At 41.6% G+C, this 17026-nt stretch overlaps 1 protein-coding gene across 1 annotated transcript in view; it reads right to left on the bottom strand.

Moving 5' to 3' along the window:
* Positions 1-7584: 7584 nt before the first annotated feature.
* Positions 7585-17026, bottom strand: part of pdhb (pyruvate dehydrogenase E1 subunit beta) — a 43313-nt gene continuing 33871 nt past the window's right edge. Inside the window, exons 10-11 of the mRNA XM_063216176.1 lie at positions 13045-13186; positions 7585-8805 (exon numbers count right to left, since the gene is read on the bottom strand). Of these exons, the coding sequence (XP_063072246.1) occupies positions 8660-8805; positions 13045-13186 (288 nt within the window). The 3' untranslated portion in view covers positions 7585-8659. The remainder of the gene's footprint in view (positions 8806-13044; positions 13187-17026) is intronic.

Genomic DNA, 17026 nt, shown 5'->3' with positions numbered 1-17026 from the left:
TTTTATCCATTTTCCCTATTCAGATGCAAATGTCCAACCCAGTCCAACCACGCTACAACTCAAGAGTCCTCAAACTGCTTCTTCAATGCCCCCCGGCAAGCCTCCAGACTTAACCATATGTCCTTTTCCAGCTCCTTTTTTTCAGGTTTAGCTGCAGGATGGATGATGAGTTTATCATAGCAAAGAAAAGCAATCCCCCCCCCCTCGTGCTGCTTTCATGGCTGGTATGAGTTCCTTGCGTTTTTGGCGGACCTCTTCTGGATAGTCCTCATTGATGTAGACATTGGTCCCCTTTAGGTTTTTTGCACACTCCATAACTGACTTTGTCCTTATAACTCACAAATCTTGCAACAATTGGCCTGACTCGATCTCCATTTGAGTTCCCAGTCCTGTGTATGCGTTCAAACTCCATGCCTGATAGTTTCAGCTTCTCAGCGAAGATCTGTCTCACTTTCTCTTCTGATTCAGCTCAGTTCTCCTTCTCAGACTCAGGAATCCCATCAATCATGATGTTGTTTTTCCTCACCTGGATGTCCAAGTAGTCCAACTTAGGCAGAAATGAGCTGATGTTCTTAGCAACAACAGAGAGATCAGCGTCTACTTCAGAAAGTCTAGTGGTTGTCGTCTTCTCCTTAGCAAGCAGCTCATCCACATCTTTTTGTGTGTAGTGGACGCTCTCTCGCAATTCACTTATTTCCCTCCCCATTCCATCTAATCTCTTGTTATTTGTGTCCATCACAATTGTTAAAAAGCTCTTAAAGTTCTGCTCCTGTTGTACCAATGTCACCTGTGTGTTATTTTGCATTTGATTTACTTTGCTGTGTTGTGTCAATTCACTTCTTTTTATGTTGCTGTGTTTTGATTTTACATTGATTCTCACTTTGTGTGTTTTTGTTAACTCCTAGTGCTTCCTAGTGTCAATCTGATGATGAGGGACAATGAACCAATTAACTTTCCACCAATCGGGTGAGTGGGCCAATTAGTGTGGTACAGGTGTGTTGTGTTACTGCACCTCTATTTAAATGCCAAGACAGGTGATGACGGGAGATGCCAGACACAGAGTTGCAGAGCGGGAGCAGGCAGGTTGACCGAGCTCAGAAGAGGGGGAAGCCACAGCGGCAGTGGATGGACGAAGACTGGACATTGCGGGTTGATTGACTTTGTCTGCGCCCATGAAGAGGCTACGGAGAAGCCTGTCCAGGACCCTGGCTGCTGTTATGGAGGTTAGGCGCTCACGACTAGTGATGGCGAAATGAGGCTTCCTGAACCAATGAGGCTTTCATGCAAAAAGGTTCGAGCTTTCGAAGCCTTTCTCGAAGCCTCAGTTCTCACTGGCGCCATCTGGTGTTCAATGAATTGGCACCGCAGGCATTGGATTTAATTTTAACTTTTTTTCTCGCGTCTCCTGCCATACATTTGTCCCACATCGCTTGATGAGAATTCCGGTGCATATCACAAAAGCTGCCACACCGGCCGCGACAGAACACTGCAGATACATTCCTTTGATCAAAGTAGCCTACATCAAACGCACTGTAGCCATAACAGAACCGGCCGCCTCCCGATTTAAAACACAGCTGATAGCCTGATTACACTCATGCCCGTAGGCCTACTCCTTCCCAGTAAAAAAAAGAAAATAACGATTGAATAAATAAGTAGGCCTAGCCCCTCGTGCCTCCTTTATCGGAGTGAGGAGGTAGGTGCAATGAAAATATCGGAGTGAGGAGGTAGGTGCAATGAAAAGCGAAAATCCTTCCCAAAACATTTTATTATTGCCCGTGTTTCGTGGTTGATTTAAGATTTGAGTCTCGTGGTTGATCTACGATGCATGCGTTGGCATTTGAAAAACGTGTTTTGGCAGCTGATGAATGGCCCAAGTTCCGGGGCTTAGGGCCAGCATTTCTGGCCCAAGTCAATCGATGGCCAGGTAGGGCCAGAGGGCCTGAGGCGGGGAATAGCTCAGGGCGGGAACTTATTCTTCCAAGAAAAATGTGAAAACAATGCGGCGACGCATGGCTGTTTGATCTGCAGAAACAAATTAGTTAAACTTCAACCTTTTTGCTGTGGCCCAATGGCCTAAATCATTTTATTTGTTATCGTTTCATGTTATCTCCTATAATGGGTTGTTTTTCTAAAATAAAATAGGGTGACTTTAGCTGTAGATCAGGGAGCCCCCCTTATGTTTCTCCCTGCATGGTGTCCGCAAGTCAAGAAAAAAATTTCATCCATGATTTATTTGACAATTCCAGTATAGCGTGCAGGCAGGCACCTCGTGCATCGTGGAATGCTTCGATTAGATTAGGCCTACGCAGGTTTACGGGGGAGATAAGGAGATATGTGGAACCTTCACGCCTTTCTACTCAAAGCAGTGATGTGCTCAGGGTGAGAGCTGGACCTAAGTCAGCAAAGGATAACCATCACCCTGAAACAATTTTTTGGACCATGGGATGTCTGCGTTACTCCTCCAAAAATGTGCTTGCTTCTGACTAAGAGCCTACTAAAGCATACCCTACGTGCCATCACAGACAACAAACAAAGGGTTCCTCTCTGAGAATATTAACACACAGTGAATACGACTTTTTGTCTTTGTCTACCGTGACACCAGCCTCTAACGCATGTAGAACGCATGTAGAAAGAGAACGTGTTAATGTTTGTCCATCGCAGATCATGAGTGGGCAACAAGCGAGCCAAGAGTCTCTGTAGTTTCCTAAATTGAACATTTTAACCCATATCGGTAGCTAAGTACTAGAGACCAGACAACTAGAGAAAACAGGCTATTAAGAAGCAAGATCTTACTGATGGGTAAATGAACAAAGTTGCCTATGCAGTGTTAGAACATCAACTTTTGTTTCGTGATTTAGTAGTTTAATTAGGCCTAGCCTATTCTTTGTCTCGATCAGAAAACACATTGTGTCCATTTCAGCAACCGAGTTATATCCTCTATTTTAGCGTGTTGAAAGTTGTCTGGGTAGAAATGTGACGTTTCGCAAACGGGGCGTAACCCTCGGGGACCTGCAGGTGCGCTAATAAAACCCAATCAGCTCTCGTAGCACGGGGCTTGCAGCCCTGGGCCGCGGGCCCACTCAAAGCACTAACTCTGATATGGCGGTGAAACCACGACCATTGAGAGCCAACATTTAGGCCTATGCATAGCCTATATTAAGCCCCCTCCAAAGTGAGCCATGGGGCCTTTTTCAAATAATCCATAGTGCAAGGTCTCCAAAACCGTTTCATTGTCCTGTAAGCCTCTCAAGTGTTGCCTAATTTCAGTTATCATTTGAAGCAGCAATCAACTAACCAAACAACGTGTCCAACAACGCTTGCATGGTGTGCCACCCATTCAACAGTGGGAGGCATGCGAATGTCAAAATGAACCCAGACGAAGCACAAGCGAAATGCGTTGTTCACCATTTTAAAAAGGTCACCAGTGTGCGTTGATCCTTCTTGTTTTCCTTGCATTCCTTGCATCCAAACTACGTTGTAGGCTACAAGTTCAAAAATGGACAGTATGCAACTGCCTTAGCCTGTTATGGAATAATCATTGAGATATCTACCGTCACTGGAATTAATGCATAATGGAAAGTAGTGGTGTGGATTGGCACTGCCCTCACGATCCGATTCGATCACGATTCGGGAGGTTTCGATTCGATTTGATTCGATTCTATCCGATCCGATTCAATTCTACACTGCATTGCAATGCATTACATTTCTACTGAAAGCAAAGCAAATGTTTAATCAGTCATGATGAGGCAATACAAGTAGTCAGATACTGAGCAACAATTTATTGGCTGTTTTCTGTATCAGTCTTGTAATGTTTTTTGAAGTGCTTTTATTTAATTTAACATTTATTTGCTCCCGAAATATCCATGGAAGTAATTGAAACTTAAAAAAATTGCCAGATCGATTCTGGAACTTGCCGGATCGATTCTGGATCGTCCATGCCTCACATTGGATTGCATCGCAGAATCGATCATTGTTGACACCACTAATGGAAAGGCACTCGGAAAGGCAAGCGAGATGACATGTTACTGTATTCCTGTAGGTTCTTATTTCATAGTATTCATATTCTTATTTCATTTCAATTCTACTACAACTCTAATTCAATTCTACTTGTAATGCAAGCCTTTCACAAGCAGTCGGCCAATAGGTAACACAGATAACACAGGGCACCGTGTCCTTTCTTTCTTTGTGTCAATTGGGCCATCATTTTGTGTTTTTGTAAGATGCAGGTGAAAAGCAGTTAGTTACTTGGCCTTAATGTGATGCCGTGCGTGGCTGCAAGGCAAAGACTTGCGGATGCCACAGCTCCCACGCATAGTGGATCGGTCACTTTGCACACAGAGAGAGCGTGGATATGAACAGTAGCACAGATGAATAGGCACCTGTGCTTAATGCATCATATTGAGGGAATCAAAATCTTGTCACAGACACTGAAAACGCAGCCACGATTACATGCCATCACGCTTACCATTCACCGCCCATTGCTCTTCAGTTATTTATGGCGATAGTGATGTGTAGACCGACATTTTGTTATTGATTTTAAAGGGGTGAATTTTGGGGACATCATTGTGTTGACCGTTTTTTTATGACTTTAAAAGGAGTCATGTTTACAGTTCTCTTGTTATATTCGGGCCACTACGGTATAGCAAACAAGAACAGACAAGGATCGTCGGGGTAGGAGGCGTAGCCGAAGTGAAAAGGAGAAGAGTGGAAGTTTGAGGAGTTAAAATGGCAGCATCAGAGGAAGATTGGCGTGACTGTACCACTATTCTTAATATGACTGCACCAACAAACACACGTCTTAGACAGGTCATCAGCTGGGAAAATTAGGCCTTTTGTCCTACCGCACTTTTCTCTGTGGATTACTGACCAGAAGGCCTATTGGAAGAAATTAAAACATGGGGCCACGTCAATTTTTGCTCAGAATTCAATATGGCCGCCATTTTCCATTTTCCAGGGGGGTGATTTGGTGACAGCTTTACTCACAGTCTTAATGATAGCCTAGATATGCTTTCGGCCAGCATTCAACTGTATCGCCAAGATAAATTTGCCGCCTTGATATACCTGCGCTGCGTGAACTTGTTCTGCGCAGAGAACGTGGGAGCAGTGCGCGATTGTGCATGCGCGCAGCTTAGAGGGAACATTGGTTGGGACTATTGTTTTTTTCCACATACAGTGGTGCTCATATGTTTACATACCCCAGTAGAATATTTTGGTTTTTAGCAATTTTTCAGAGAATATGAATGATAAACTACCCAAATACACTTGATCATAAGTTAACATACCCTGGTGATTGAAGCTGAAAACATTCATATAATTTCGCAGAAGTGGGTCTGAATGGATATTACAGTTAACCATCTTCACTTCTGAGCTGTTATCTTGTGATTTCATAGGGCAGAAAAGGTCAGTGAGTAGTTGTACTCCTGAGAGAACCTTGCATCCCTAAAGTCAATGATTCACTACAGTTTTCATGTTCTAAATCATGAAGAAAGCAAAAGATTTGTCAAAAGGGTCTTTCTGGGGAGATAATTGAACTCTATGAAAGAGGAAAGGCACATAAAAAGCATCAAAACAAATTTAGAATGTGAATTGGCACCGTTGAAATTTCCATTCAGAAGTGCAATATGAGGGCTTCGGTTGGAATCAAGCCATTGGCAGGTAGATCAAACAAAATCTCATCCATAATTGCAAGGGAAGTTGTTCAGGAGGCATAGGACAACCAAAAAATAACTTCAGGTAAAATATAGGACAACATGAAAAAAATGTTTCAAGCTGTACAGCAAAGAGGCACTTTAGAAAAGATGGTCTGTTGGGGGTTGCCAGGAGAAAGCCATTACTACGAAATACTATGTTATTTTGCATTTGATACACCAAATAGCATAGTGACAAAGTCATTTGGAAACATGAGATCAATATAGAACTTTTTTCAGGCACTATTATTAACATCACCATTTGGAGAACAGTCAATGAGGCCTATGATGAAAGTTACACCATCCCGTCTGTGAAGCTTGCTGATGGACCACTGATGTCATGGGAACATATGAGTTACAAAAGCAATGTACTTTTGGTCCACAGAATGATAATAATAATAATAATAATAACTTGGTTTTATATAGCTCCTTTCAAGGAACCCAAGGTCGCTTTACATTGGGGTGGGGGGGGGGGGTGGTGGGGGGTGAAGGGGCAGGGGAAGGGCCAGTGAAGTCCATATGCCTCTATGAATAGATGTGATTTCAGGTGCTTCTTGAACGTAGCCAGTGTGGGGGCCTGGCGTATGTTAGACTGTAGACTGTTAGACTGTCTGGTAGACTGTTCCAGAGCGTGGGGGCAGCAACACAAAAAGCTCTGTCACCAACAGTATGGAGTCTGGCTTGGGGGATGATGAGATTGTCCTTTTCAGAAGACCGCAGAGACCTGGACTGGGAGTGGGGTTGGAGGAGTTCAGAGAGGTACTGAGGAGCAAGAGAGTGAAGTGATTTGTATGTCAATAGGAGAATTTTGTACTGAATGCGGGACGTCACTGGGAGCCAGTGACGCTGTCCGAGTGTGGGAGTGATGTGTTGCCACCGCTTCGTGCCAGATATAATTCTGGCTGCTGAATTTTGAACATACTGTAGTCGTTCCAAGGCTTTCTTGGGTAGGCCATACAGTACCCCATTGCAGTAGTCCAGGCGGGAAGTAATGAAAGCATGGATAAGTGTTTCGGTCACAGAGTCGGAGAGTGAGGGCTGGGGTCTGGAGATGTTCTTGAGATGGAAAAAGGCAGATTTGGTGATGTTTTTGATGTGAGACTGGAATGAGAGGGAAGGGTCAAGGACGACACCTAGGATCTCTGTTTTGTCGTTATTGAGTTTGAGTAGGTTGATGAGGTAATGATGAATACATTACCCTCTGAAAAGTACTGGAGGAAACTTGACACTCATCAGACTTGAAGCTGCACACAGGCCATAATTTGGGCATGCCAACATGACAGTAATCCAAAACAGAAAGACAAGTCAACCAGTCATTAGCTTCAGAAACATAAAAGGAATGTTGTTGAGCAACCATCTCACTCTCCTGATCTCAACATCATTGAGCCACTCAGGGAAACCTCAAGCATGAGGCACCGGCAAGACACCCAACGATATTATAGGAAACAACATTCTTCCAGCGAGAATGGGCTGTTTTGCCGTCTGAGAAGATTAAGAGCCTTATCCACAACTACCACAAACAATTTAAAGCAGTCAATGATGTTAAATGGGGCAGTATACACCATCAGAAACTGGGGTATGTAAACTTTTGATCAGGGTAATTTGGGTAGTTTTGGCTGCGATTTTGATTTTGAAAGAGTAACTGCAGAGGATTGCTAATAAAAAATGTCTTCAGTCAGTCACTAGCAATGATTGAAAAAAAGGTTTTGTGTAATCCTTCATATTCTATGAGAAATTGCTAAGAAACCATATATTCTGCCAGGGTATGTAAACATATGAGCACCACTGTATATGTAAGAGCCCCACTTTCATTAAAGAGTACTACCACATTAGATTGCACTTATGGCCTTTTCCCAAAAGAAAACAATGACACAATATGCCATGTCAAGACAAAAAGTAAAGTTAGGAGCGACAGCTTTTTAATCATTTCCTAGCTTCGAGTGTGATCTAATTTTACTTCCAAACAAGACATACAAGTTTATTTTGACAAAATAATAATAGTAATAATAAATATCCCCCTCTACCACAAATTAAGTTTCTGGAGTTTGTTCACATGGTCACATAGAAAGCCCAATGTATGTAACAGAGTAAGAGGAACTGGGAACACTTTATTTTAACTGGGCTGTAATTACAGTGTACTTAATTGATAACTGAGATAACAACATGTAAGTACAACTGTAGTACATGTTATTACATTTATAGTCACAATGTGCATTTTTGTGTATGTACATACCAACCTTTACTTCGCTGGAAGAATTCATCTTTGGTGAAGTATTAGAAAACAATTTCATAGTACATTATGGTCATCATTGTTATGTAGGTGCTCATGTAGATAAACAAAATGTATGATGTAATAACGTGTACTACAGCTGTACTTACATGTCATTACACCAGTTCTCCCACTGTACCTAATGAGTAACTGCTCTGTAATTATAGCCCTGTTCAAATTAAGTGTTACCGAAGAGCTTTAGATGTGATGGTCTTATTGCTTCAAGCACACATTTCAATAATAGCCATCCAGCAACATTACATGAAGAGGGTAGAGTAATGTTTTAGTCATAAAGTTATGGGGTAACACTAAAAGGTAACAGTCCCTTAAAAAGCTTTAACACCACTTTATCAATATAGTTTAATGAACTAATCATGGCCAAAACATTCAAAGTGTTTGTAAATGGGTAAGAACCAACCTACATTGGTGAGTGGGAATCTGCTCCTGCTGGATGAGTTTGAGGTTTGTTTGCCCTGTTGGACACTTCTGTATCCAGGGCCTTCATGTTTTTGCTCCTAGGAGAGCAAAACTCCAGGACTACTGTAGCTGTGATGTTGTTTGTTATGTTAACATGGTATTTCTTACTCATTTACAAATATTTTTAAATACTTTGGTAATTATTGGTTTATTATTTAGAAAGGATTTCTAAAGCTTTTTAAACGACTATTATTTCTAAAGTGTTACTAGTTATGGAGGAGAAAACTTAGACATTTAGGGTCTTTTTGACAGAGAACATGATGTCCTTAATCTGGGGCACACTGTTGTCCTCCAAGATCTTGGCGTAGGGCATGGGGATGTCCACTCCAGTGACTCTTGTAGCCGGGGCATCCAAATAGTTGAAAGCTGGACCTGGGGGGAGAGGAGAGGAGAGCAAAGGAGAGGAGTAAAGTAGAAGAGAGGAGATGTGTAGAGCAAAGTACGAGAGGAGGAGAGGAGAGGAGGAGAGAAATGTAGAATAGAGTGGAGTAACATTTATTCATCACGAAGGATATTAAGGTGTCAGTAATTCGTAGGTGCTTAGAGAAAATTGTTTTACGCAATAACTAACATTAAATGGATAAGCAGTAACTAACATTAAATTGATAAGCTTTGAAAAGTTTCAATCAGGTTGTGCAAATCACAGCACTGAAACAGTTCTCACTAAAGTTATAAATGACATTCGTCTGAACTCTGATGCTGGTAAAATTTCAGTCTTGGTGCTTTTACAGCCAGGCTAATGATACTATGCAAACATGTTTTTTGGCGATAACTGGAAAAACTATTGGTGCTGTTGCTTTCTACTTTTTATGGTGAAATCCAAGCATGAACATACAATTTTAAGAGGAAAAATGTAAAAAAAAAATAAAAAAAATAAAAAAATAAAAAAAACTTATAAGGATATTGTGCAGGTTTGCTGTTTTGGGAGTTTTTACCCTTTTATCAATACATAGAGGGGATTCAATAAAAAAATGTAAGTGTAGTATTCCTTTAATGTTTACCCTTTAATATGAGCCTATAACGATCTTAAATATAACCTCAATTGACTCCAAAACCTTTACTGGTCTTGAATACTTAAAATCATGTTAATCATCCCTTTGTGGATATGAATCGCTTTTTCTTGAAGCGTATGGGGGGGTAAAAAGGATGTGCTGAACCTTGTACATTGAGATGGAACATTATCTAACATGGACATTAGAAGTTGTTCTTCAAGGTGTTTGATTTCCTGTTGAACCAGACCCTGAAATCCACCTGCAAGAATTTCACATAATTCTTGCAAGTGGATTCTTGCACGTGGATTTCAGGGTCTGATTCAACAGGAAATCAAACCCCTTCAAGAACAACTTTTGATGTCCATGTTAGATGGTGGATAAATGGTTGAATGCCCTTTAGTATAGGAGAGAGACAACACCTGGTGTCATAACACACCTAGAAATTCCGATTAAATGCAAGACTGCTCTGGTTGATGTTTCTCCTCCAGATCACCTTTATCAGACAAGCGTTCTACTACTACTATGCTACAATGCTACACGGATCCATTGACTTTCACTAGCTTAGCGGCATATTCCCTCTTTTAACTTGTCTTAAAGCAAGACAACGCTTAACATGAAAAATAAGACACTTTTCCACCTTTATAAACCCCAGCCAACGATTGTAACCATATTAAGCCCCAAAATAGTGACATACCCCTTTACAGGCATGCAAACAGGTCAGGGGTGAAAAAGGTGACAAGAGCGCGGTGCGGCGCGGCGCGGCACGGCGCACGCGCGCAAACGCAGGTGCACACGTGTGTGTTGTGCGCAGTGGATGATCTTGTATAACAGTCTCAGACTAGGGGGGAGAGGATTTAGCTAAAAAAGTCTTTAAATGGTGAATTTTGAGCATACTGTAGTTATTAGCGACCAAGGGACAGTGAACATGAGAACTGCCAACCTTACTCCATGACTTAGCGGTCATGTCTGATGGGGGGTTGGGTAGATAGCTTGATAAAATAGGTTTTTATCATGATAGAGCAGTGGTTCTCATAGTAAGTTTCCCCAACACCCCATTGACCTCATCAAAACCCTTAGTAGGCCAATTAAAAAATAAAATAGGCCAAAATGCCCCCAAATGACACTAAGCACCCCTCCTCTCATCAGTCTCCCAACACCCCCTCAACACTTGCCTGGTTGTCATCTCATGCATATTTAATCATCATATTTCAGACAACTTGCAATAGGCTACAAAAAAAATATTTGTCAAAGTTTGAATTGGCTACTGAAGTTTTACTCAAACTACTCAAATTTTAGCCTATTCACCTAGTATCTCTTTTAATGTCTCCCTGTAGAAAAAATGAACGCTAGGAACGCTCCAACTTTGACCTGGAATAAGTATGCTTCACTAAATACCGTTCACTTTTTTAAGGTCATTTAGATATAGGCCTACAAAGGAATCGGATTACACAAAAACTTGGAATGATTTGGCCAACTATTGCAATTTGTCCTGTGTCAAACGCTAGACTGACTGGCCCAGCCTTCTCTCTCCCTTCCCTCTGCCCGCAGCATATGCACGACGTTGCATGCCTCGCGTAGTCTACATGCGCTGTTTCACCTGTTTTTTTATCCATATTTTTTACCCGGTAGCTACTTTAGACTTTTTCCCCCTAGCGCACTCTCCCGCTGAACTCTCAAAGTTGAATTCACTCGCGCAGAAATCAGATGTCCTTTGCATCGACTATAACCGGAGAACAAGTAGGCTGCCCTACAGCGAACGGAAACTGAACTATTCTACTGTTAGCGTAAATGGACATTTCAAATCATTAACCGAAACAACAGAATACCAGGAACACGTGCGTGTAACCAAGCTTTCGGAGCTCTTATGAGAATACATTATTTTTCACGAGGGCAGGGAAGCTCCAGAGTCAAATTATCAGGCAAAACAACTAAACCAACTGTGAGGTGTGGGGTACCTGTTCACTAACCACGAAGACTTCCACGTTTAGAGCTAAATCCAAAGATGGCACATTTCAGGATTTGGGTAGGGGAAAATGGTCGGACACAACTCTCTATATTATAGAACTAAGACATTTGATATAACTACGCAGCCCAGCCGACCAGAAAACACAGGGTTTTGCGCTGTCTTTCCTTTCGAAGTATGAAGACAGGGCGGGACTTAGATTGAGCTCGTTCTTGTTATTGGCTGTGCCGACAAACAGAAATACTGTGATTGGTCAAAAGTCATTGTCGGTGGTGGCATCTCTCCAGCAATTTGCCATTGAGCTGTACGTCCCTATGACATTTTCTGCGGTATACATTTCAACTCGCTCGAACCCCCCCCCCAATATTTTCTCCTCGGATCTGCACGATTCACAGAAATGACCCATTTTTATTTCAAAACGGCGAATTTCGCCGAAAAGCGGCAAGTTTGCATGCCTGCCTTTAAAGGGACACTGTGCAGGAAATGGTCAAAAAAGGTACTGCAACCATGCTGCTCATTGAAACTGTGCTGCCTATTGCCAAATTTGATCTTTAAATGAAAGTTTACTAAGTAATAAACAAATATTATCTAGAATGGTCCAAGTACAGTCATTTTTGCAGCTAAAAATGGCTGTTTTTGTAAATTCAAAATGGCGGACCATGGAGAAGATCCCCCTTTTCATGTATGAAAATTGCAATTTTTCCAGTCATAATGAATACTTATAAATTGATGCTGGTGGTAAGTATTCATGAAAAAGGTAACATTAGTGAATGGGCAGCATGAATTCTGGAAATAAACAACTAAACATCTCACACAGTGTCCCTTTAAGACCTGTTTCATCCATCTTTTTTGGTGACTGTTCAATTCACGGGCACCTGTAAAGACACTTTTGCTCAAAGGACAGTAAGCTGAAACATTGGCGTGCACTCGCTCTGCGGCTCATAAAAGGACCGTAAGGTTTATATTTTGTGTTTAGGCTTTGATACGTGTTAGAATTATTTTTTTACTGTGAGGGATTTTGAAAGGGAAATTTGAAGGGTTTATTTGCAAAACGGTGTATCTCCATTTTGTAGAATGTTGGGAAATGTACCTTTTGTATTGGGCATTCCATTGAATTGCATTGCAAAATGCATTTTATATAGGTTAAAAAAGTATGTTCTCAAAATATTTGAATGGTAAGAATTCACACATAGGTGATAGGACCTCTGAACAATCATTTCCAATAATAAAATGTAGTCAAAAAAAGTTAAAAAAAAATGGAGATACACAATTTTGCAAATAAACCCTTCATTTTCTGTTTAGACCTAGGCCTAATGTCTTTATTTTGTAACATGTTTAGAGTTTTGTTTTGACTATGCTTAAATTATTATAAAAGTTTGACAATTTCTATAACATATTTCTTGTGCTAAGCGTTTACCTTACCTCCCACACAACACTGGGCACACACATCAAATTCAACACATACACCAAATTCAATGGGATCCTACGTCCACATGTATCTCACAGTTTAGCCCATTCTTAAGTATTGAGGGTTTACTAACATTCCATGGTACCAGTGAAGATTGCCTCCTCCCCCATGGAACACACTGAGCGAACAGATCACAAAACACATCATTTGCCCTTTTTAAAAAAAAATCCTCAAAAGGGTTTAAATACCTTCCATGATCCTGGCACAAATCTCTGCTCCAACACCGAACTGGGGCCAGCCCCCCTCAACAGTCACTAAGTGGTTAGTCTTCATAACGCTTGCCTCAATGGTCTCCACGTCCAGCGGCCTGATGGTGCGTAGGTTGATGACCTGACACGGAAAGAGAGAGAATATTATATTATATTATATTATATTATATATATATGATATGATATTGGGCTATAAGGTTTGGTGGGCCCCAGAATTTTTTCACATTTCAAAGTGGGCCTTGGTCTTCTAAAGTTTGAGAATGGCTGGACTAACCGTTTTAAATTAAGAGGGTAGGACACATTCATCCTTGATTATGTCTGTCAATTTAGGTCACTAAGGGATGGTTTGACAGCTCTTTTCTGGCTCTACATATTACACAAACAGCATGGAACACAACCATTATGCAAGTAGGAATTATGAAATATTAAAATATTAAAAGTTGAATATCAAAAGGACGACAACAGGAGACAAGTTTTTAATGGATTAACAAGATTAGCAAATTCCCAAGAGTTGCACAGTGAATGCAAAGCAAAGCATTTAATGAAGGAAATTGACAACAGAAACCAATAAGTCATAAGAAAAAATAAAACTAACTATGGAGAGATGGGACTTCTGTTCATCAGGCATGAAAACGGGTCAGGGGTGAAAAAGGTGAGAAGGGTGCGGCGTGGCGCTGTGGCACGGAGCAGCGCGTGTGCTGCAGCGGTGCGCGCGCATGTGTGGTGTGCAGTGGCGTTTTTGGGGGATAGTGTTGTATAAGAGTCATACTAGGGGGGTCTGGGGGCATGGTCTCCCATGGGAGAAAATGTAATTATGAATGTTGAGCATACTGTAGCGACCCAGGGACAGTGAACATAAGAAGAACTGCCAACCATCTTCGTTACTTCATGATTGTCATGCTGTCGTGTCTGATGAGGGGGGCAGATAGGCAGATAGGCAGACAGACAGATAGACAGACAGACAGACAGACAGACAGACAGACAGACAGACAGACAGACAGACAGACAGACAGACAGACAGACAGACAGACAGACAGACAGACAGACAGATAGATAGAATGGGTTTTGGTTCTCAGCCTTTTTAAAAAATAAATTCCCCCTTGACCTCATCAAAACCCTGCCAATGCAGACTAATGCCCCCCAATGGCAACTAAGCACCCCCTCCTCTCAACACTATCCAATGTCCCCTCAACGCTTGCCTGGTCTCGTTTTGAACAGTTAATCATCATATTTCAGACAACTTGTAATACAAAAAATCTTTGACACAGTTTGGATAAACTACTGAAATTTTAGTCCATTCACCTAGTATATCTGTTTCCCTATAAAAAAAAACAATAGGAAAACTCAAACTTTGACCGTGAAAAAAAAACAGTTTGACCGTGTTCCACTAGATTTTTAATGTCATTTAGATGTAGGCTACCAAGGGATTACAAAAAACTTGGCATGATTCCTAAAACAATTTGTCCCGTGTCAAACGATTGACTAAGTTAGACGCTCTTTCTCCCTCTCCCTCTCTCTCGTGCGTGCTATAAGAAGCCGCAGCATTCGAAGCATGATGTTGGATGCCTCGCGTAGATATGCGCTTCTTCCCCGGCCGTAGCGCATACTATTTCGCCATTTCGTAGCGCACAGACCCGTTAAAATAGCCGTCAGGAAAACGTGCCGTAAGCCTACCCAAGCTTTCATTAACGGAGCTCTTTTGAGAATAAATACTTTTTCACGTGGGCAGGGCAAATGCGGTTTCAAATTATTAGGAAAACAGCTTAACTTCTGTGGCTAACTACATCCACTCACTTCTCATCGAAATGCTTGCGTCTTGATGTTCTCATAACAAGAATCATGATCTCAAGTAGCTACCTCTCTGGGAAACGTATAGAATATCTGTGACAGATCGTTTGGACATTTCTTATAATCAGAGATGTTCTAGAACTAAAAAGAAAGATATTTGATACAACCACGCCAGCCCCGCAGACCAAAGCTTCACCTGTTTAAAACGCTTTCAAAGATAAGTATGAAGGGCGGGACTTAGATTGAGCTCGTTGACGTTATTGGCTGTGCCGACAGCAACAAATGCTGTGATTTGTCAAACGTCACTGTCAGTTGTGGAATCTCTCCTTAAATTGTATGAAGTTTTCTGCGGTAGAGCGCTACACAATGACACAGTAAGTTGGCGCTACACTTTTCCAAAGCTTCACCTGTTTAAAACGCTTTCAAAGATAAGTATGAAGGGCGGGACTTCGATTGAGCTCTTGTTATTGGCTGTGGCGAAACTAAAAATACTGTGATTTTTCAAATGTCACTGTCAGTTGTGGAATCTCTCCTGAAACTGTATGAAGTTTTCTGCTGTAGAGCGCTACACAATGATACAGTAAGTTGGCGCTACACTTTTATCCTCGACCCCCCCCCCAAAAAAATTCTCCTCGGATCTACACGATTCACAGAAATGACCCATTTTGATTTCAAAACGGCGAATTTCGCTGAAAGGTGAGGGATTTTCATGCCTGGTTCATTCATCCTTGCTTCCTCTTTTAGGCTACTGTATCCAAAGACTTTTCAAAATTGTACAAAGTAGCATCCTAAACAAAGCAGCATCCTAAATGGGTGTGAGAAGTGAAAGCACAACTTTGTGTACACCAGAAAATACCTAAGCTACAGTGAAGCTGAAGAAATATCACCACAGCCCTTATAGAACAGCCTTGCCACTCGCCATTAAGCCCCATTGTACCAGTTGTTGGTATTAGTTCTATGGTTTTTGGCTGCAGTTCCAATGAGTTCTCCACTAGTCGTGCACCCGGAGACCAGAATGAATGGGACCCAATGGAGCTAGATGCTAAAAATCTTAATTTTCAAACAGGTTTCATCAACAAAGCTCAGATTTGAATGTCGTTCTGGAGATTTCAATAAGGGTTTCACTCAACAGTATAATAAAAAAGCACATATGTCCGTTTGATTTGTTACAGGAGGCGTTTTTGTTGCTCACTACTCGCTAGCATTTTGCTAAGGATGTGACGTCATAGACACCTAAAATCACTTTTTAAGCATATGCGTGGCTCAAAAGATCCAAAACTCAGCCGTGTGTATTTTCTATATATAGTCTTTCGAAAGCAACATCCGAATTACACGAGAAAAAATCATATACTGAGATAAAGGCACCATGAGGGGTTTTGCTCCATATGACTCCATTCATTCTGGTCTCCGGGCCGCCACGTGGATAAGGGTGGAACTGCCCCTTCAGCTCTAAATCTGCCATAGAACTAATACAAACCTGCCTCGTTTCGGAAACCGGAAATACACTGTGAAACCAGCCAGTGGCGTATCTGGTATAGAGAATCTGTGATCACCATGAATTTGCTGTATTTGCTCTGGAAGCGACACTGACATGTTTGATTTAGCTAATCACATAACCACTCTGGCTTGTCAGCCAGGGACATTCAGAGATATGAACATTCCAATTGGTTTTCGCCAGAGCCGTCTAATAAGAGTTATGTCACTCCCATAGACCTCAATGGTCCAATCAATGGTACACGGCAATGGCAGCTCTCATGGAGACCCACGAAGCGTTAACATGTAAATCGCCATTGACCATAGTTCCAATAGAGGTAGTTACTTAGTTCCGGGAGGTGGCCGCAGAACACAGAAAATGTGGTAAAGGTAAATGTAATTCGTTTGCACTTAATCTTTTTTGGCATGTAATGGTTCTGTGCTAATCTCCAGCGAACAGAAAGTTGCTATTTAGAAATATTTTAATCTATGTGAATCACATCACCGACTTCCTGGTCCCCGGTAATCACAACTGTCTTATTAGACGGCTCTGGTTTTCGCCAAACCGTGTCATAGCTTATTCGCCTAGCCTGTGAACTCCCATACTGCCTTTAGTTCTACACAATCGTTTCGATCTGAAAGACAGTCTGGCGAGGATGACTCACAATGGACAAGATCATGGTCCCTGTCTCTGTCCAAT

The sequence above is a fragment of the Engraulis encrasicolus genome, chromosome 14 (assembly GCF_034702125.1).
Source record: "Engraulis encrasicolus isolate BLACKSEA-1 chromosome 14, IST_EnEncr_1.0, whole genome shotgun sequence".
Lineage (NCBI taxonomy): Eukaryota > Metazoa > Chordata > Actinopteri > Clupeiformes > Engraulidae > Engraulis > Engraulis encrasicolus.
This window is presented reverse-complemented; position numbering and strand designations above follow the sequence as displayed.